The 22,526-nt window shown below is 47.4% G+C and overlaps 1 protein-coding gene across 2 annotated transcripts in view; it reads right to left on the bottom strand.

Annotated features, from left to right (window-relative positions):
• Nucleotides 1–8,137: 8,137 nt before the first annotated feature.
• The window catches only part of ANKRD13C (ankyrin repeat domain 13C), a 78,169-nt gene continuing 63,780 nt past the window's right edge, over nucleotides 8,138–22,526 (bottom strand). For both annotated transcript variants that reach the window (XM_054980963.1, XM_054980964.1), the window contains exon 13: nucleotides 8,138–11,900. In XM_054980963.1, coding sequence (XP_054836938.1) covers nucleotides 11,770–11,900 — 131 coding nt within the window. In that variant the 3' untranslated portion in view covers nucleotides 8,138–11,769. The remainder of the gene's footprint in view (nucleotides 11,901–22,526) is intronic.

Raw genomic sequence — 22,526 nt, 5'->3', positions numbered from 1 at the left:
TAAACAGACAAGCGGGAAGCAAGTTCGAGACTCTGAACAAAGAAGCGGAGGAGATCTTCCTTTGGGCAGAGAGACATCTGGAATCTGTAAGAGCGAGTCACGTGGCAGGTCAACAGAACGCTCTGGCGGACTGGTTGAGCAGAAACAAGATGAACCATTCAGAATGGAGGCTGGACACACAGGTGTTTGCTCAAATATGCCACAAGTTTGGTTGCCCAGAGATCGATCTTTTTGCAACCGCACAGAACAGTCAAGTTCCAAGGTTCTTTTCAAGACAAAAAGAACAACAGGCAATAGGCACAGACGCGCTGAGTGAAGACTGGCCCGGAGGGCTAATGTATGCCTTCCCTTCAATAAAGATAATAAACAGGGTGATCCAGAAGGTGGTGGAACAGAAGGCGGAAATAGTAATGATTGCCCCCTTTTGGCCACGGAAGCCATGGTTTCAGGAGCTGATAAGATTGTCAAGCACTGATCCATGGAGGATTCCATCCAAGAGGGACTTGTTGACACAAGGGAAGATGTTACATCCAAGCCCAGAGACTCTAAAATTAACAGCCTGGAGGTTGAGTGCAACCAACTTAGAGAACTGGGATACCCAGATAAGGTGATCGCCACAATGCTAACATCTAGGAAGGACTCCATGAATAAAAGCTACAGTAAGACGTGGCAAGTGTTCATAGGCTGGTGTAGAAAGAAAGGGAAAGATCCGCTGACTGCATCTTCTAAACAAATACTGCTTTTCCTACAAGACGGACTAGATGCAGGACTTAGTACTAGCACCCTGAAGAGACAGGTGGCGGCAATCTCGGCAGTTAGGGGGTCAAAGAGAGGCACGTCTCTTACTAGGCATCCGCATATTAAGAGGTTCCTGAGGGGTACCATGCTAGTCAACCCCCCTCAAGTACATAGGTTTCCAACTTGCAACTTGAATTTAGTGCTCAATTCCCTCACAAAAGAACCATTTGAACCGATGGCAACTTGCCCCCTGAAAGAACTGACCCTCAAGACAGTCTTCTTGGTGGGGCTGACTTCTGCAAGAAGGGTATCAGAAATTGGAGCTCTGTCGGTGAACAGAGAATTGTGCATTTTTCATAATGATGGTAGTGCTAAGGTTAGATCCTGCCTTTATACCCAAAGTTAACTCTTTCACAGAGAATAAGATACAGTTATACCTTCCTTCTGTCCTAATCCTAAACATGAAAAGGAGAAGGAGTGGCACAAGTTAGATGTTAGAAGGGCCCTGAGCTTCTATATAGAGAGAACCAAACAGATGAGGAAGGTGGAAAATGTTTGTCTCCTTTAGGAAGAGTTCTATAGGGGGTAAAGTAACATCAGCCACTGTAAGTAGGTGGATTAGGGAATGTATCAGTTTAGCATACAAAGCCAGAAGGGTAACACCACCTACAGGGATCACGGCCCACTCCTTAAGAGGAACGGCCACATCAGCTGCATATAGATCTTTTCCATCATTGGAGAAAATACGTAGAGCTGCAACATGGAAGTCTGTCCATACTTTCACGAAACATTATAGGATAGACCAGTTAGCCTCTGCGGAAGCAGCCTTTGGAAGAAGGGTTCTGCAACAAGTTCTGAATGCGTAGGATCTAGAATATGCGCCTAAAGGTACACTGCTAGGGATATATCCCACTGGTTACAACTGCCCCATTCAGGACCATAGGAGAACTTACCGTGAAGCTTCCTTTCTCGATGGTCCATGAGTGGGGCAGTCCAGAACCCACCCTGTAATAGCTCTAAAAAAAAAAAAGAGGAGCAGGAAAAGAAAGTTTGTTACGTACGGTTCAGGGTCCCCCCCCCCTTTGTGCTGTTTACAGTTAATATATCAGTTTTCTAGTTGTATAGAACAAAGAATGGCATGACTGGAGACATCCAGGGGGAAATTTGGGGCTTGAAAAAGAACTGACGAGTCTGGGGAGCCCCTCCCCCTTCTAGGATCACAAAGATCGTCCGACCCTGTGCAAGAGGAGGAGGAGCTACCCACTGGTTACGACTACCCCACTCATGGACCATTGAGAAAGGAAGCTTCACGGTAAGTGAAAATCTTCCATTCTTTTGCATCTCCTGAGGCGGCTTTCTATGATACATTATATATCCTGTTAGTGGCCTGTCTCCTAGAGGCCAGTAGTGTGTTGGTTACTTCTTGAGAATATCCTAGCCAAGAGAGGTAGTCTCATTCACTCTCCCTGTGGTTAAATGTAGCTATTCCAGGTGTGGGTGCAGAACTGGACATCGCTGGAGCATATCCAGAGATATTGGAGAAGTCAGTGGTGGAAGTGTTGACCGCTGTTGAAGAGTAGAGAGCCGTGGGAGCTGGGGCCAGTAGGGTGCTACCACTATGATTTCTTGGGGGGGGGGGAGTTGTTTGTTAGTTTGATTGTTTTTGTTCTCTGATCTTCCTGATTAGCTTTGGGAGAATTGGAGCGGTTGGAAGGCAAACTGCAGAATGCATGGCAACTTTGATGTCGATGCATCAGTTACTTTGGCTTCAGGATGGAAGCACCTGATGAAATATCTGTCCACTTAATTGTTTGATGTGCTGTCTGTTCTGATTAATAACAACAACAACAACATTCAATGTATATACCACCCTTCAGTATAACTTAATGCCCACTCAGAGCGGTTTACAAAGTATGTCATTATTATCCCCACAACAATAATCACCCTGTGAGGTGAGTGGAGCTGAGAGAGCTCGAGAACTGTGACTAGCCCAAGGTCACCCAGCTGGCTTCAAGCGGAGAAGTGGGGAATCAAACCTGGCTCTCCAGATTAGAGCTCCGTGCTCTTAACCTCTAGTATTCGTAGTCTAAGTGTAGTAGGGCTAGATAAACTGCCCGAAGCTCCAGTGGGTTGACAGAGGGTCTCGTCTCACTGCTGGACTATCAACCTTGCACTGATGGATCTTCTAGTGCTGCTCTCCATCCGTACAGGTGGGCATCTGTAGAACCTGTTCCATTACTGGAATGCAGTATTGCTTCTTTGCAGAGAAGGTTGGTCATCATTGTCCACCATACAAGGCTTTTTTAAAGAATTACTATTTTATTTGTTTATTTATATTGTGAGTGGATTTAAATGGATAGACCTTTCTTGTTCATACTTTGTAGTTGGAAGGGTCTCTGAAGTCTGTAAAGTTCTTGTATATAAACTTCACTGGATGGCATCGATACTTGGGACCAGAAGACCCATCAGTTTCACAAATGTGAATAGCTTTCCTTAATGATCACTTGCGACATCCAGTCCTTTCTCTTCTTTGCCACTGCGTCAATTAGGAAGAAACAATTGTGTCTAATAAGGTTTCCAGACGTTTTAGTCACTGTTTGGATTATAAAGAACTTCTCTGTAAATTGATCAGGAACTGTAAGCTTGTAGGCATGCAGAGCATAACCTGATCAGCAAGTCATCCAGGTAAGTGTGTAAATGAATGCTTTTTCTCCCTTAGCTTTACATTGGGTTGATCAAATTCTTTGTGAAGGCCCTCAGTGTTGTGGAGAGGCCAAATGGAAGTACTCTGAACTGTAGATAAAGCCCACTTGCACAGATATGGAGGAGTCTTTTTATTTATTTATTTAATATTTATTGATTTTTTAATACAAATAAATAATAAAAAAGAAAGCTATTTAGGAGAAAAGAAAGAAAAAAAGAAGAGAAAAAACATAAGAAAACAGAAAGGACAAGAAAATAGAGAGAAAAGAAAAAAGATATCTTCATAATCTGCTTACAGTAGCATTCAGTATATCATTCAAGATTCTTAATAGATAGATTATACTATTTATGATATCACGTATAAGTCCTTTTGTATTTTGGTAAATGCCAATGTTCAAACTTGTTTTTTTTATTCCAATTATTAAATGATCTCTCAAGTCCAGCAAGCTCCTCTTCATTTCCCTTGATCTTTGTTGCATTCATCTAAGGCGCCTTTCAGTAAAAACAGCTATTGGTGTCTGTATAGTTGTATGGAGTAATACATATGTCATCTAACATTATCAAACATCTATATGTAACTTTCGGAAATTATCTGTAGCCTTAAGAAACTGCCCCCTATGCTAACCAATTCCTGTATACTTTCCACATTTCTAACGTCTACTTATAATAGTCTTATACATTTTAAATAAACTGTTTATAATTAGATACCATCCACAGGGCCTTTTATATAGATTGTCTTTTATGTTTGACAGCTTAGTTATTATCATCTTAGTTTTCCATCCTTTATTCTATTATTTTATATCTATCTCTTAGTTTATATTTTGTAAGTATTCAGTCTTACATTCTTTTGCCATTTCAGACCCTGGTTCAATTGGCGGCCTTCCAGATCCCTTGGGATGAGGGCCTGTTTTATGCTTTCCCACCAACTCCATTGTTGCTCCAGGTTCTGTGCAGAATCAGGTCCTTCCAGACCCACTGCATTCTCATAGCTCCCTTTTGGCCCCGCAGGGACTGGTTCCCAATTCTATGGGGGATGGCAGAGGGCCGATTCCATCATTTACCCAGGGTTCCGGACCTGTTGCACAGGGGTCAGCTACTACACCACAACATCCAGACACTCAATCTAACTGCTTGGCTTCTATTCCCCAGATGACTTCCTTTTCTGAAGGTGTGTCACACATACTATTGAATGCTAAGAAGCCCTCGACTAGGCAGTTGCAGTGGCAAAAATGGGAAGCTTTATCTAAATGGTTAGCACCCATGGTGTTATCACCCTTCTCTTGCCTGTTGTTCGTAGTATTAGACTATTTGTTATCCCTGTTGCGCAGGGGCCTCTCAGCCTCTTCAGTGAAGGTCCATCTTGCCACTATATCAGTGTTTCATGAACAGGTAGACGGCAAGACCTTATTCTCTCATCACGTCTCCAGACAGTTCCTGAAGGGAGCCTTGCATACTTTCCCCCCTAGGGTAGCCCCGGCTCCCCAATGGAGTCTCTCCCTAGTACTCGCTCAATTAATGCTTCCTCCTTTTGATCCCCTTGCCAATTGCCCCTTAGCCTTACTTTCTTGGAAGGTGGCAGTTTTTTCCACAAAAGGTCATTCTGTACCCCAGCATCACCTTTACCCCAAAGTTGTCTCAAAATTCCATCTACATCAAATATTAGATATTTTTTCCAAACCCTATGTCAGAGGCAGAAAAAACACTCCACAGGCTCGATGTGCGTAGGGCTTTGTAGTACTACCTGAGAAGAACACGGTCGTTCAGGAGGTCCAATTCACTTTTTGTTTGTTATGCAGGCCCTCACAAAGGGTTGCCTGTATCTAACCAGTCTTTATCCAGATAGGTAGTGGCTGCTATTAGGAGATGTCACGCAGTGGCAAAAGTTCCATGCCCTGGGGCGTTCAGGGCACACTCCACACGGTCCCAATCATCTCCAGCAACTTTTCTCCAGGGAACACCTATGCAGGACATTTGCCAAGCTGCTACGTGGTCGTCAGAGGACACCTTCATCAGACACTATGCGATCAACGCTGACTCTAGATCAGATTCTGCAGTGGGGAGAACATTACAATCGTTATTCCAGTAGTCTCCTCACACCCGTCCCCATTGGTGAGTAGCTTGCTACCCTCCCAATGTGGGGCTGCACAGAAGAACGACGACAAAAACATTGTTGCACCTACCTGTAACTTGTTCATCGAGTTCTCTCTGTGCAGACACACATTCCCTCCCTCCTTCCCCGCTGCGAGGAGAACTATTTTTACTACCTGTAACAACAGTTACAGGTAGGTGCAACACTGTTTAATGCTGTGGAGTCTGTTTCATGTTGGTTCCAGGATACTAAAAACAGGAGCAGTTTCACTCCAGGGTTTACTCATGTCTACATGAGCTGGCTGAAGTCCTGCTAGGGAAGACCTGCTAGGCTTTGTGCTTTTTTTTTGTTTGTTTCTACTGTTACTCTGTGCAGATAAAAAGAGATTGAGAAGCCTGGGGAGAGTTGGCCCCATTCCCTGGAGGAAAAATGGGCATGTGGGCATATATATAAAACCAACAGGGAGAAACCTTCACTATCTGCATAAGTTTCAGTTTCTCTTTTTCTGGTATAGGTCTCCTTTCTAGCTGCCTCAGAGGGCCAGCTAGGATTCCCTTTGTAAGAAATGGCCTCTTCCACAGTTCCCTGTTTGGGGATTAGGAGGCCTGGAGGAAGAACCAGAGGGAGGCCTATCTCTTCCCTCAGCACTCTGACAAAAATTGGCAGTCTCAGAGTTTATGTAATCAAGTTTAGGAAATCTGGGGATAGCATTGCAGTGCCTGACCCAATAGCATTACTCACAAGTAGACTATCAGCAGCACTGGACACTGGGACAGTTGCCATTTGCTGCTGTGCCTGGGTACTGTGCCCAATGATTTGCTTTGGATGTGGCAAACCACTCCGTAGCTGCCACCTGGTCTGTTGGCAAGGTTGCCAGCTATGGCAAGGCCAGAAATGGCTGCTGTGGCTTTCTGAGGTAAGATAAGCTTTAAAAAAAAAAGTATCTAGTGACATTTAGGAATTCCTAGGGCACTACCATGGGTCCCAATCCCATCGCATTACTCACAAGTAGCCCTCTGTTCACCATGGGCTCTGGAGGCATGGATGATTGTTGAATCTCAGACTGCTTGGCTGCCCTGCACTAGGTCTTATGCCACTACACTTGCTCAGGGATGTGGAGAAATCTACTACATAGCCACCTCCCAGCTGGTGTTGCCCTCACTGGCGAGGCCAGAAATGGCTGCTGTGTTTCCTTTGCTCAGGGAGGAATAGTACCTTTTGCGCTTCCAGTTTCTTCGTAATATGAGTGGCCACAGCTGCAGCTTCCTCGGTTTGACCCAATGTCTCCAGGGTTGTTAATGGGAAGCAGCGGTGAGGGGGTTTCCAACTATCCTTTGGAGAGGAATCCATCATGTCCTCTGCGATTTTCCGTCCTATTGTGATGGAAGAGCATGTTCTGCTGGTCCACGATTCTGTCTTGCCATGAAATGGCTGCCGCAGCCAAAGGAAAACAGGTTTCCCCTGCAAGCCTTCTAGCAGGCCCGCAGAGAGAAAGAGTGGAAAGGAGTAAACAAGGCAAGAATCAGGTTCTGGAAAGTAGAAGTGAAGGAAAGGAAGAAAAAGAGATGAAAGGCAAGGCAGCATTCCGATGAAGCTGCTCTCCCTGTCGAGGCAGGAATGAAACTGAAAGGGTGACTCCCACTAGGAAGAAGTAGAAAACTTGTTCCTGCCTCCCTGAATGGAGGGTGGGAATCACATCAAGATGTCCTCTGCCTCAGAGGGAGAATGACAAATTGGAAGTTAAATTTGCACCTAACTCCATATACTTCTGAGAAGACTGGTGAAAGGGCATTGAAGTAGCTCCCACTGGGTTTGTGAGGCAGCTTTGTCTTGGCCAATTCATGCTGTCTCTTCCACTGCCATAGTGTGTGTGTGTAGCTCCCCATGTCAGATACTCTCTCTGTGCCGGCCCCACCATTATGCAACCACATTCCAGAGCAAGTAAAGGCAGCCCTGAGCTCTTGGGGACCTAGTGGTTGGTTTCTCTATGGAGGCAAACTAGAATGTTTCTTGCAGGCAGGGGGCAGTGTAAATGTTCTGTTTTCTGGTTTTTATAATAAAAGGGCAGCCTCAACAAATAAAGATGGATACTATACCCTTGTATGAAATCCAAACACATGAGCTATCCCTTACCCTTTTAGATACATCAGAAACTGCAGCTACAAACAAGGATGCAAAGACAAAAGCACTTTGCACTCTTTATTTCTCATAGCATAAGCAACTTGGATGCTTAAATCGATAGAAGGAAGGTTGCACATTACCAATACAGCCTTCACTGATTTCATGTGGGGGATGTAACTACCCTTGCAGCATTAATGCAGAACAATTCAAGTTGCTGAAGGAGGCATATGGATAGGTTATGTGCATGAAGATGTACAGTGTTCCCATAGGTTTTACACTGTACCAATATTACTCTTTATTTAATGTTAGCAAGTTACTGCTGACACAGGACAACTATGGTGCCATCAGAGGTAAGGTTATTTGTATCTTAGTGGGACAGCATACTTATATTGACTAACTGATTTCACTGAGCCTGAAATGCATAATTTGGGTGTTTTGTCTTAATGTAAAAGTTCAGGTAATAGAGTGAAAGCAGCAACAATGCACTGAAAATTGAGGCTTTTATTGAAAAACTGACCAATAAAATGTCCTTGTGAAAATGGTACACTGTAACAGCCTTTCTTTTGTACTTCTTAGCCTTCCTCTAATATGGAGGAAGTGTCAACACATAGCAGAACATAGATTTATCTGAAAATGTCCACATGTTCAGTCTCAAAAGCAAACAGCATCTTTTGGTCTTTATTCTAAGTGGTATAACCAAAAACACTACTTGTGAAGGTGAGTCTAGATTAGACATGGAACATATGAAAAGTAAGATACAAAAATGACATTTAGTTTCCATCATTATAAACTGTCAAAGAAAAACTGCAGCATTATAGGAAGTTTGTTAACAACGTTTAAATAATGTAATTTTTAATTATTCAAAATCAGTACATTTTAAAATATGGACTTTCTAAATATATTATGCATCAGTTTAAGATGCATTTCCAGCAGAGATTTATATCCACAGTTGTAATGATAAAATTGTTAGGTGTCCATCAGCTGCAATTTAAATAAGGTGACAAATGCCAGCTGTATATAAAGAAAAATTATTCCCTTTGCTATGAATTAAAGCAATGATTTGGAAGACCAGTAAAACAATTTTGGTTAAAGAAGAGTTCCGGGAATTTATTTGCAAGTGTTCCATATTCAGGCTTAGTAGATCATTTTAATAGGTTTTAAGAGGCATTACAATGTAGGGAAATTTCAAGTGCCTCTTAGAAAATGGTCCATTTAGACAACAGAAGTGTATACAAGTTTAATTATTTAGATTGCTGTTTTCTTTAAGCTAGTGTCTTTGTTCCTGATTTGTGTAACTTCCAACCATGACCTATAAACATGCAAACACGTTTCAGCTTTCGCTCCTAAATCCTGGCCTTCCTAATAAATTTCTCTCATAGTGGAACCCAAAAATCTTGAATGATTGAAAAGTACTCCAATACCTAGAAAAGTCTCTCATTATAACATCTGGGATGTTGAGAGAAACATTCATCATGCCAGAATGCTAGGCAAAATTTGCCTCGTGATAACTACTGTATCAGAACAAGCAGCCAGGCATCCATTCTCAAAATAGCCACAATAGCTGAGAACCTAAATCTTAATCCTAAAGTTTTGGTTCATGTTCAATCAGATTTTGTACACTCATGTCTTACTTCCATTATTAGCTGTCTGCTTCCAGTGTGGATAATTCAGGGCATGTGAAGAGCTCCCTTACATGGTGTAGCTTTCCCACTTATTTCAGTCAATCCACAAATGCATTCTTTCACATATTCCAAAGAATTAGGATACTCAACACAAGAGACCAGTGTGTATAAGCATCCAGCCTCAGATGGGCTGGACCAGAGGCAAGCGGGTAATATTCTTTTCTGAAAATCCAACACTAGAACAAAAAAAACCCTCTCCGTATGTAGCTAAAAAAGGGACAGGGAGCAACTAACTGCACCAGTAAAGTCTTAAGCCAGTGAATGGCTTAAGACTCCTTTTTCAAGTTGCAAAGAAACTGGCAAGACTTTCTCAGGTCTTATGTCTAGTATGGCAATGCATCCTACATTTGTCCATTAAACCTAAACTCAAACAGAGCTCCTTTCCACAGATGGAATACTTTACTAGGTTAGAATTGTGATTTTTGCTTTTGCTGTGTAGGGCAAATAATCTAACAGCTGTGAAAAAAGACATTTGCTAAATACTGCTCTGACCGTTTCCACAGTTTTGTACATCATCCTTACGAGCGACAACTTTGGCATTATTTATTCATTAATTTTTGAAATATACACATATGTTATTGTATTGCCCACCACCTGATCTAGCCCATATTGCTCATTTTCACATGAATGAGTGGCACTGTAAATCTTTCAGCCACCTTATCTGTTTTATAGTATGATCCAATCAAACATCAACAAGCCTAGCCTCTCCCAAAGGAATAAACTGGCATAGAAAATCTATCATCGGTTAATATTAATTAAAATGCATTTGCATTTTAGCTATATAGCTACATAGCTGTATCAAGACTGTTTATGGTTGGAGTTTTAATAAGTTTATAATATTTCTAGAATTGGGCCCAACGTTTCTCCCATTTCAGGTCGTGAGGATGCAGTTCTCTGGAACTGCATCTCTCCATGCTGCATCAATACAAAGCTACTGCATTTGGGGAATATTCTCTTAAAGTTTTTCTTGACAAAGCTCACAAGGCTTATGAGTCTGATTTTATTGCACAGTGACTCACTCACCACACTTCACATTCCAAGTTATCACCAGCACTGGATGGAGTTACCCAGCATGGCGGTTTTATTCAAGTCAGAAAGTGACTTGAGCAGTTTTCGGGGTGGGTGGGTGGGGGGGGAGTAGATTGACTAGGCAGCACAAAGAATATACTTTTGAAAATATTTACATTTCTGTACATTTACACATCACTGGAAGCTAAATCTCTGAATACTAGTATAACACACATTACCAACATTTTGGGGCACACACTTTCCAGTAAAGCAAAAAAGCTAGGTTATCTTCAAGTTTCATAGACTGGAACCATGTGAAGACCATAATGTTTAAAAGCAATCATTTGAAGAAATCATTCTTCTTTCTGTAATGACCCCTGCTGGAACCTTGCCAATTTTTCTTGATTTTTTTTCTTTTAACCATTTTAAGACCCATTCAATTATCCCAATGTATACAGTTGGGGTAAAAAATTAAGTTCCAATCTTCTACTTGTAATATAAACATATTTAGTATATTCCCATACACCACTGGACATCAATACTAGTTTGTTTTCTTGATGAGCAGCTTTCTTGGATTGGCTATACCCAAAAGAATACCAGCAATTCAGCCTTCTGGGCAAATGAAGAGTGCCCAAGTATGCTCTCCAACATCAAACACAGTAAGGACATTTCCAGCCAGCTTGAAAAAAAGTATCTGCTGATTTCATGAGAATATTAGGGGAAAAAAACAGTGGAAAAATTAAGAGAGTTTGGGTACAAATATGGATAGCACCACAATGAATTGCACTAAAGGTGCTAAAGGAGGTACCTTATTCCCTGCAGATTGAATGCTCTAGTTTGTAAATGTATTGCAATATGTAAATGCAACTGTTTAAAGTGGTTTGGTTCATTCATCTACAGAAAAATTCTTTTACTATTTGCTCAACCAACATCTAATTTACTGAACTATTACATAGTTTCATTTATGTAAAAAAAGTGTGAAGAAAGGTTGAGGGAATCTTGAAATGGATGTTTTAAAGAGCTAATATCCATATAAGACATTTTAGTTTATGCTAATGGTCCAAGAGTGCTTTTTATTATCAAGAAAAAACATAAAATTTTTAAAAATAACTATAGTCCTTATAGCTGTTACGTAAGTATCCATGGGGGTGGGGGTCATTGAGGTGCCAGGCTACCATGCTTGCAGGATGTGTAGAAATGCAAGTGACACATCAGGATATCTGCTGTCATGTAGACACTAGATGGATGCTTGCTATGTAGTAGAACCTATTGAGATTCACTGTGTGTTCCCTTTCTGAATTCATTTAAGCAGGCTTATCCCTTCCAATTTTACCCACTTTCAGATATACATCTGTGGGCTATTTGCATCCACTCTCTTTCACTGTGGCATGCTGGTATTCTTTATTCACTGTTAACTTTCCAGTTAAGTTAAAGATCAGGAAAACGGCTAGGGTCCTCCTTGTAGTCATCAGGAACTGTGAAGATTGATTCATCAAACTCATCATAACGAAACTCCTGAAAAGTCACAGTGGCTGTGATGGTAGGAAACACAGGTATGTCTAGGAAGAACAGAACAAAGGATGCGCAGTTTAGAGCAGGAAAATGAAGACAGAGGTATCAATGCAAAGGAACAGATATCCAGGTGTGATTAATCCAACCATGTGTATGCTCTATGGTCACCATATGTAAAGTTTACACAATTGTACAATATTGGCATGAAGCCCTGAATTCTGTCTACGGGGAGGAAACTGTTCCTAGTGAAGGAGGGAAGGAGAGAGAGAAGATGATTGCAATCAGTGGGGCATAGTAAGGTCTTGAAATCTGTATCTCAAATATACAATTAATGAGATAAGCTTCAGAGATTTTAAAAATCATGAGACTGGAAAATGCAATCCATTTGAGGACCTTTTTATCCTTTAATCACTTGTAAACTATAGGCATGTTTAAACCAAGTTAAGACACTCAGGATTCCAGGGATCTACAAAAGAAATTACAGCAGTGATTTCCTAGTACAAAGTTTACATAGGAACAAGAATGCTCAAATGAAGAATTTGTGCCCTGTGCCTCAAAACTGAAGTGCTCAGAAAATTTCAGGGAAAGACACTGATGATCTTTTAAAACTCAAGCAATCTGCTAATCTCCAAGCGTTATTTTAAAAAGTAAACTCAACATTTAGTGTACAAAGCTGGAACACAAAGAACTAAATATGCTTGTATTTACCTGCTCAATAAAGTTGATCTTGATTAAGTACTAACTTTATGGAGCACAGAAAAACAGTGTTGCACTTACCTGTAACTGTTGTTCATTCAAGTCTTCTGTGCAGGCACACATGGGATTGTGCATGCACAGGCCTGCCATTTCGGAGGGTTTTTTAGCTAAACTTCTAGCAGGGGGCACTCCCGCCTCCTAAAGCGCTTGCACGGCTGCTTTCCTGCCGAAACCAGCACTGAAGGGGCGGGGCGTCCCCTGCTACCCTCAGTCCTCTTTCGCAGCTGTACTATGCAATGCCTAGAAGAGCATAAGAGGGGAAGGAGGGAGGGTATGTGTGCCTGCACAGAAGACCTCAATGAACAACAGTTACAGGTAAGTGCAACACTGATTTTCACCTTCTGTCTTCTGTGCAGTCCCACATGGGAGTTTAACAAGCTATTTACCCTGGGTGGTGGAGCTTGAATCCATTCACATGAAGATGGACTGGAGCACTGCTGTACCCACTGTGGCTTCTCTTCAGGACGTCTAAGGCGTAATGCTTGATGAACTTATCCGCCAACGACCATGTCGCTGCCCGGCAAATGTTCTGGATCGGGACCTCTCAGTAAAGCTGCGGAGGATGCCTGTGACCTTGTGGAATGTGCATGCACCTCCAGAGGACAAGGTAGGTTAGCACTGTCATAACAAGACTTGATGGTCTGGACTACCCACCTAGCAATAGTCTGTGAACTGGCTCTTTTGCCCTTAGAACCCGCAAAACAAACAAAAAGTTGGGAATCCACCTAAAACGACTTGGTATGGTCCAAGTAAAAAAGGAGTGGCCTCCTGACATCTAGCATATGTAAGGACCATTTGGCCGTGTTACTTTGCTCTCAAAAGAAGACAGGCAGCGTCGTGCTCCAGCATGGTACCCGGGGCATGGCTGAGGCCGGGCTAGGTTGCTCACCCAGGCAAGGTAGGGCTAAAGACAAAGTCTGTTTAAGCAAAGTCCAAAGTTGACAGTCCAGGTCAAATCCAGTCAAGGTAGTCCAAACAAGGGTCAGGCAGGTGCAGAGTCCAAAAGCAAGCTGAGGGCGAAGTCCGGGAATCAGTCCAAGTGGGGAACAAGGTTCAAAGGAGGTGGGAAGGTCTCCAGGAGCAAGGCTCTGATTGCAGAGTGGCTGACGACTCAAGTTATTTCCACACTGCTCTGAGTTCAGCATCTGTTCTTATACTCTGCCTTGTTTAAGGCAGAGGTGGACGGGCCAGGCGTTTCCTTGTCCATTGATTGCCCTGCCTCGTCATCCTGGATCAGCTCCAGCTGCCTCTGCGCTTGGAGTCAGGTGCTGCGGCGCCATTGCCAAACCGCCTCTCGTGCCCGACCCTTCCTCCGGGCAGCTGGCTCTGACAGCTCCCCCTCAGTGGCGGCCAGGGTTGTTTGTGGGTTGCTCGCTTCCTCGGCCCCAGCATTTTCCCAGGGAGGCACGGGCTGTACCTCTGGCTGCTGCATGGCCGGCTCCTCAGGTACCTCTTCATCTGGGGTGGGATTTGCCTGCCCAACGCAGTCCTCCTCCTCCGATGAGGACTCGCTGGCGGGTGGCAAGAGTTCGGTCCGGGGCTGGGTCATGACACCATCCCACCTCCCAAGGCCCTCCCCCCGGGAGGAATGCGTGGGGCCTGGTTTCAGGGGATAAGCCTGGTGAAAGCCCCAGAGGAGTAGGAGCGTGTGTAGGTTCTTGGCCGTTTCCCAGGAGTGGTCCTCAGGTCCACACCTCCTCCAATCCACCAGATACTGGAGCTGGCCATGGTACCGGCAGGAATCAAGGATGTGGGCAAACTCGAACTCTTCATGTCCGTCCACCAGGACTGGAGGTGGCAGTGGAGCTCGATCACATAGCGGGTGAGGGGGTGCTGAGGCTGTGAGCAAGGACCGGTGAAACACAGGGTTGATTCGGACCATTGAGGGAGGCCCAGTCGGAAGGCCACTGGATTGACCTGCTCCGTTACCTTGTATGGCCCAATAAAGCGAGCGTCCCACTTCCGTGATGGCCGGTGCATTTGGAGGTGTCGGGTGGACAGCCAGACCAAGTCTCCTGCTTTCACAGGTTCCCCAGGCCTGCGGTGATGGTCTTTGGCCACTTTGTAGGCCTGTTTGGCTTTGTCCAATTATTCTCAGAGTACATGGTATAGTGCCTGTAGCTTCTGGAAGAAGCCGTCCACCAAGGGAACCGGAGAGCTAGGCACGACTGGGGGAAAGTAGCGAGGGTGGTAGGCATAGGTGGCCATGAACGGTGTCTGTCTGGTCGAGGCATGGGTGGAGTTATTATAAGCGAACTTGGCAAGAGGCCTACCGAGTCATCCAGCTGGTAGTTCATGTAACATTGAAGGTACTATTCCAGTGTGGTGTTGGTGCGCTTGGTCTGCCCATTAGACTGTGGATGATGGGCGGAGGAAAACTGCACCTACTGCAGGTGCCGAGGAGGGTCTGGAGAACTCCCCAGAACCGGGAGGTGAAATGGACCCTCCTGTCAGAGACCATATGTTTCAGAAGTTCATGGAGTCGAAAGACATGGTGGAGGTACAAGCGTGCCAAGTCCTGGGCAGAGGGAGTTCCGGGGCAAGGGATAAAGTGGGCCAGCTTAGTGAAGAGGTCCACTACCACGGCAATGCAGGTGTGCCCTTGGGAGTCGGGGAGGTCCACGATAAAGTCCAGGGATGCTGCTTCCCACGGAGCCTCTGGTATAGGAAACGGATGCAGCAGGCTGGCAGGTCAGCCGGGCATGTCCTTGGCCCATCAGCACACTTCGCAGGACTGGACGTATTGGAACACGTCATGGCGCATCCAAGGCCACCAGAATTCTTGTGAGGCTAGGTGTAAGATTTTGTAGCATCCAAAATGACCTGCCAGTAAGGAGTCATGGGAAAGCCGCAATACTTCTCCCGAGGGCCCCACAGGATACATAGACGTGATCGTCATGGGTCAGGAGGCCTTGGCAGAGACGATACCCCTGGGAGTCCAGCTGGTCTGGGTCCTGCAGTGTCTGTACAAGGCGCCGGGTCCACGGGTCTCCCTGCTGGGCCTGTTGGACTCTTTCTTGCAGGGAGGTTGAACCGGTGGCCGCAGGGCCAGAATAATCATTTCTGAAATTTCCCCTCCCATTCGTACAAACTCCGGCTTTCAGGATAGGGCATCAGCCTGTTTGTTCTGGGAGCCTGGGATGTACCGGATGGTGAAATGGAACTGGGTAAAGAAGAGTGCCCATCAGATCTGGCGTTGGTTCAAGGTTTGGGCAGTCTGGAAATACTCTAGGTTCCGATGGTCAGTAAGTATGATCACAGGATGTCGGGCCCCCTCCAGGTGGTGCCGCCAGGTTTCAAAGGCGGTCTTGATGGCCAGGAGCTCCCTCTCCCAGATCGTATAGTTTCTCTCAGCCAGGGTCAGTTGGCGGGAGTAATGAACACAGGGTCGCAGTGGGCCATCTGGTGCACACCTCTGAGCCAGGACAAACCCCACTGCTGTTATCGGAGGCATCTGTTTCCACAATGAAGGGAAGATTTGGCTCGGGATACACTAGGACAGGGCCCTTGGCAAACCAGGATTTGAGGGCTTGGAATGCCTGTTGGGCTTCGGTGGTCCAGAGAAATGGTGGGTTGGGATGGACTAGCCGGGTAAGTGGCACAGCTACCTGGGCAAAGTCGAGGATAAACTGCCTGTAATAATTGGCAAATCCAGGGATCCGTTGGACATCCTTCTGATTCTGGGGGGACTGCCAGGAGAGTACCGCATCTACCTTGGTCGGGTCCATCTGGAGGCCCTGGGCAGAGATGCAGTGTCCCAGGAATTCCACTTCCTCCTGGTCAAATTCACATTTCTCAGCCTTGGCGTAGAGCCCATGTTCCTGGAGCCAATGGTTCAGACATGTTTGGTGTGCTTGGCTGGGTTCTGAGAGTAGACCAACAGGTCGTCAAGGTACACTATGAGGTACTGGTCCATTAGGTCTTGGAACACATCGTTCATTAGCCTCTGAAAGACAGAGCGCACATTACAAAGGCCGAATGGCATTACTAGATATTCAAACTGGTTGTATTTGGTCCCGAACGTGGTCTTCCATTCATCCCCAGGCTGGATCCAGACCAAACTGTAAGCTCCCCGGAGGTCCAGCTTGGTAAAGCAGGTAGCCCCGCAGAGTTGCTCCAGGAGTTCTGGGATCAAAGGCAACAGACAGCGATCTCGGACCATAATCTGGTTGAGCACCCTAGAATTGTTACAGAGGTGGAGCTCCCCTCCCTTCTTCTTGACAAACAAGACCGGCATCGGAGTTAGGGACGTGGAGGGTTGGATGAATCCTCCTTCGAGATTCTTCTTGAGAAACTCCTGGAGGGCCCGCCGTTCCGGCTCGGACAAAGAACAGAGGCACCCCGCGGGCAAGGGTTTATCTGGCAACAAGTTGATAGCACAGTCATAGGACCAATGTGGAGGGAACTGATCCGCCCTGTTCCTCAAAAACGTCCTGGAAGTCACGATATTGGGGAGGGAGACGAGGCTTCAACAGGCCTGTGCTGGTAGCAGAGTAGTTCCAGACAGGGTTCCCGCGAATGTGAGTTCCTGCGCTACGGTGCAGGAATTGTCACTACTCAGTGCAGAGCTGAGAAGCCCCAGCGCACGGAAGGCGCTGGGGGAGGAGCCATGGCTCTGTGGGAAGAGCTGCGGCAGGCGCCGGTGTAGCCTTTCCCTCGCTGGGCTCTGGAGGAGGCACCGCAGCAGGCGCCCGCGTGGCCTTTCCCCAGCCCCTTGCCAGGCTCAGGGGAAAGAGCCGTGGCAGGCGTCCGCACGCGGCCTTTCCCCAGCCCCTCGCCCGGCTCGGGGGGGGGGGGGAAGAGGCACGGGAGGCGCCCATGCGCGGCCTTTCCCCGGCCACTCGCCAGGCTCGGGGGAAAGAGGCACGGGAGGCGCCCGCACGAGGCCTTTCCCAGGCTCCTTGCCAGGCTCGGGGGAAAGAGACGCGGGAGGTGCCCGCGCGAGGCCTTTCCCCAGCCCCTCGCCAGGCTCAGGGGAAAGAGGCGCGGCGCGGGAGGCGCCCGTGCGCGGCCTTTCCCCAACCCCTTGCCAGGCTCGGGGGGGGGGAAGAGGCGCGGGAGGTGCCCATGCAGCCTTTCCCCAGCCCCTTGCCAGGCTCGGGGGAAAGAGTTGTGGGAGGCACCCATGCAGCCTTTCCCTGGCCCCCTCGCTGGGCTCTGGAAGAGGATCCACGGCAGGAGCCTGCGCAGCCTTTCCCCAGCCCATCGCCGGGCTCTGGAGGAGGCACCGCAGCAGGCGCCCGCACGGCCTTTCCCCAGCCCCTCGCCAGGCTCAGAGGAAAGAGCCATGGCAGGCGCCCGTGCGGCCTTTCCCTGGCCCCTCGCTGGGCTCTGGAAGAGGAGCCACGGTAGGCGCCTGCGCGGCCTTTCCCCAGCCCATTGTTGGGCTCTAGGGGAAGAGCCAAGGCAGGCGCCCACGCGGACTTTTCCAGGCCCTTCGTTGGGCTCTGGAGGAGGCGCTGCGGCAGCCACCCACACAGCCTTTCCCCAGCCCCTCGGAGGAAAGGGCTGCGGCAGGCATCCGCGCGGCCTTACCCAGGCCCGTTGCCGGGTGTGGAAGAGGAGCCACGGTGGGCATCCCCAAGGCCTTTCACCAGCCCGCCAAGCATCCCCTCTGGCCCATTGCTGGAGGAAAAGGTGGCAGCGGCAGGCACCCATGCTATTTCTAACCAGCCCACCAAGCAGCCTCTCTGGCCCAGCGTGGGTGCTGGAGGAGGAGGAGGAGATGGTGTTGTTGTTTCACCCTCCTAGGGTTGCCAGCTCCAGGTAGGGAAATACTCTTTTTTGTGTGTGTGTAAATTCATGACTGAAATCTATTTTACATGCACACAAAAAATTGACTTCCTAGTCACAAAGACTTGCATGGCAAGGAAAATTCATGACAGAGCTAGGGTCTGAATCTGGAAATTTTACACGTGCTGGTAAGACAGGCTGTCCTCTAGTTAAATTACTCCATGGGGAGTGGGGAGCTGCGCCCTCAGTTTTACCAGTATTTTTGTACATCAATGGTATTCTGCTTATATCTTCTGGGGAGAATAGATCATTGCAATACAGTGTAATAAAACAGAATGGCAAGCAAGGAGAAGGCAGGACTTCAATGCTGACTTTACGCTTTATGACTTAATTTCATTTCAAAGATTCCATGACCATAACTCACAAAGAGAAAAGGAAAGAGTTTCAAAGCCATGAATCCTCTAGGGTGACTAAAGGCCAGTTCTAGGCTGTTCCAAATGAGCAGCTCTCAGCTGGAAGCTAAAGAGGTGCTCCCCCTGCAACTTCAGCCAGCTTCCTTTGTATTTCTGCAGACCTGGCCACAGAAGAGACAGGAAATGCCAATCGACAGAGCAGAGGTAGAGGGAGGAATGACTGCACATCACATTCTGTTTAGGATTTGCTTGTGGGCAAAGAGGAACCCTTACTGAAGCTCATCTGCCTGATGTTGCCCAAAATGCAAAGAAAACTCTGGCAATACACTGATGCACATGGAAAGAAATGGTGTCTGAGCCATTTGCAGGCATGCTTCACAACACCTTTTTATATAAAACATAGAAGGGAATAGCCAGAGAGTGAGTGCATTGCGGGGCTGGATGATGCACAATTCTTCTTCTCTGTAGATCCAGAGGAGTTAGCCATGTTAGTCTGTAGTTGCAAAATAGTAAAGAGTCCAGTAGCATCTTTAAGACTAACCAACTTTATTGAGGCATAAGCTTTTGAGAACCACATGCCTAAGTGGGTGTCATCAAAATATTGATGGCACCCAATACCAATGCCTCAGACAACCTAAATCAAAAGTCTTTTAATCAAATGGATTCTGGTTTTTGAAAAGGCGCGCTCACAACTTGCAAGTTGCTGCTCACAAATTGGATTTCTGGCTCACAACACTGCACCGCTTAGAGGGAACATTGGTTCCAGAGACCCTCGGGTTGAGCCTACAGGGGCTGTGGGCTTGTCCTGGGATGGAAACTGCACAGTCTGACAGGCCCAGTTGATCAGGGGGTTGTACCAGACCAGCCAGGTCATGCCGAGGACAATGGTATGGCGTGGAATGTGGACCAGGTCAAACTGAACCTGGCCGCGATGATCCCCAGTTCACAGCACAAAGGGTCCAGCTTCGTGGGTCACTAGACCGGATTTCAGAAGCCGCCCATCGATTGCTTCCACTAAGGAGGCAGTGGCTTTTTCCCGCAATGGGAGTCGGTGGTGGTGTGCAAACGCCATGTCCATGAAACAGCAGGAAGCTCCTGAGTCAATCATGGCTTGGGTTGCCAGGTGCTGCCCATCCGGCAGTACATCTACGGGAAGGAGTAAGTGCCCCTCTCCGGGGTGGGTAGCTCCATGGTTACAGGTGCAGGGTTCTCATCCCAACTCGCCTGGCCTGCTGCGAGCTGGGGCTGGCCCTTTGCCTGTACAGAGGGTGGGAGCTTTTCTGGGCATGCAAGGGTATAATGTGCGGAACCCCCACAGTACAGGCAGAGTCCTTGCGTGCACCATTGGGTTTTTTCCTCCATCGACAGCCGAGGCCACGCTCCCCCCAGTTCCATGGGTTCTCCCACCCCGGTAGTTCTAGTGGCGGTGGGGGTGGCGACCAGATGGCTCAGAGCGGTGCGCAGAGCTAGTGGCACCCAGGATGCCTTGCTTCGGACCTGCTTGCGGCTGGCATGCTCGGCATGGGCCAACTTGTCCAGGACCTCACTAGTCAGGCCCTCCATGAACTGGTCCATTAGCACTGACTCATTCCAGGTAAGGTCTTGGGCCAGCAGCTGGAACTCCGTGGCATAGGCCACCACAGCGCCCCGTCCCTGGAGGAGGCAGCGGATGTGCTTATTGGCATTTTCAGCCTGAATGGGGTTGGCGAAGGCCGTTTTAAACCGCTCAAGGAACCCCACATAGTCCTGGAGCAGCAGTGAGGGTTCAAGAAGTAAGGGCATGGCCCAGCAGGCAGCCTGCCCTTTCAACAGGCTCTAGAAGAAACCCACCCTCGTACCATCATCTGGGAAGTCCCGGGAGTGGAGGCTGATACAGAGTTGGCCCTGGGCCAAGAAGCACGGGAATTCCTCCACATTGCCCGTGAACTTTTCAGGCGGGCTTACTGGACACTTAGGTGGAGCAGGGGTTGGAGGCAACACTGTTGGCTGGGCTTGCTGTTGCTGTTGAAGCTGTTGCTGCAGCTGGGTCACTGTGTCAGTGAGCTGGTCTACCCGCTGCAGGAGTGCTTGGTTCTGGACCAGCAATGCATTAGCCTTGTTTAAGTGGCGGACAGGCCAGGTGTTTCCTCGTCCATTGATTGCCCTGCCTAGTCATCCTAGATTAGCTCCAGCCGCCTCTGCACTTGGAGTCAGGCGCTGCGGCACCGTTGCCAAACTGCCTCATGCGCCCGAATCTTCCTCCAGGCGGCTGGCTTTGACGGCTCCCCCCGAGTGGCAGCTGGGGTTGTTTGTGTGTTGCTTGCTTCCTCGGCCCTGGCGTTTTCCCTGGGAAGCACAAGCAGTGCCTCTGGCTGCTGCATGGCCAGCTCCTCAGGTAACTCTTCATCTGGGGCAGGATTTGCCTGCCCAATGCAGTCCTCCTTCTCCGATGAGTTCTCGCTGGCAGGTGGCAAGAGCTTGGTCCGGGGCTGGATCATGACAGGCAGATTTATTTCTTGTGACATATGGAACTTGGATGCAATCTTGGAGAGAAACTCAATTTGGTCCGTAATACCACCTTCTTAGGGTGAATCGTAAGGAAAGGTGATTCACTACTTAGTGCAGCCAACTCACTGACCCTCCTAGCTGATGTGAGGGCTACTAACAAAGTCATTTTCAGTGACAAATGCCTCAGCTGGCAACTAGCTAGTGGTTCAAAAGGTCTACCAATCAGTCTTGTAAGAACCACATTCAAGGACCACTGCGGTACAACCATACGTAGAAACGGGAACATATTATTAAGACCCTTTAGAAACATCTTGGATATGAAGTGGGAGAAAACTGTTTTATTGTCCACGGGTGCGGCCAAGTAAACTCGGACAAACGAATTCTATTTCAGTCCTAACAAATATTCTATTATCACTCTCAAGGGGCAATCTATGGGGTCCACGCCTTTTCCTGATACCCACAGGACGAACGTATCCCATTTAATCTTGTAGATAGCCTAGTGGAGAGGTGCCTGGACCTGAGCTACTCCCTCAGATAATGTCCCTGTGGCTGAACTAGCCATGCAGTCAGTCTGAGTTTCTCTTTCTCGTGGTGAACCCCGTTCCACGACAGAAGGTCGTGGTACCTGTGGAAAGTGATGTACCTGGCTCGCCAACCTCAGTAGCCTGTGGAACCAGGGCTAAAAAGATGGCTCTTGTCCCTACTACCTGTAGCCTGCTTATCACCCTGGCCAATAGTGGAATAGGCGGAAAAGCATACAGGAAGCGGCCGGACCAGGAGAACTGGGAGGCATCTCCTAACAATCCTGGCCCTACACCTCCCCTTGAGCAGAAGACGTCCACCTTGTGGTTCTCTCTGGTGGCAAACAAATCTATCTTGGAGTACCCCCACTGTTGAAAGACAGTGTCTAGATACTTGTCCTTCACAGACCACTCATGAGGATTGTCCTTTAATCTGCTCAGATGATCTGCAATGAAGTTGTCCTCCCTTGGAATGTGCACCGCAGTCAGCTGCATGTTGCATATGGACATGGCCTCTCTGCAGAGGCTCTCGCATATGGTTCCCCCCTGTTCACTGAGGTAGAACATTGTTGTGGAATTGTCCATGAGAAGCAGTACAGACTTGTGTCTGACCACATCTGAAAGGGATGTTCAGGCACTGCGTACCACTCTCAGTTCAAGGAGGTTAATATGTTCTCCCTTCTTACCATCGTCCCATAGCTCATGGGCATACAACTCCCCACAATGTGCCCCCCAACGTAGATTGGAGGCGTCTGTAGTAATG

Source organism: Eublepharis macularius, chromosome 5 (assembly GCF_028583425.1).
Source record: "Eublepharis macularius isolate TG4126 chromosome 5, MPM_Emac_v1.0, whole genome shotgun sequence".
Classification (NCBI taxonomy): domain Eukaryota; kingdom Metazoa; phylum Chordata; class Lepidosauria; order Squamata; family Eublepharidae; genus Eublepharis; species Eublepharis macularius.
The sequence above is the reverse complement of the archived record's forward strand: the minus strand, read 5'-3'. Positions and strand labels throughout refer to the sequence as shown.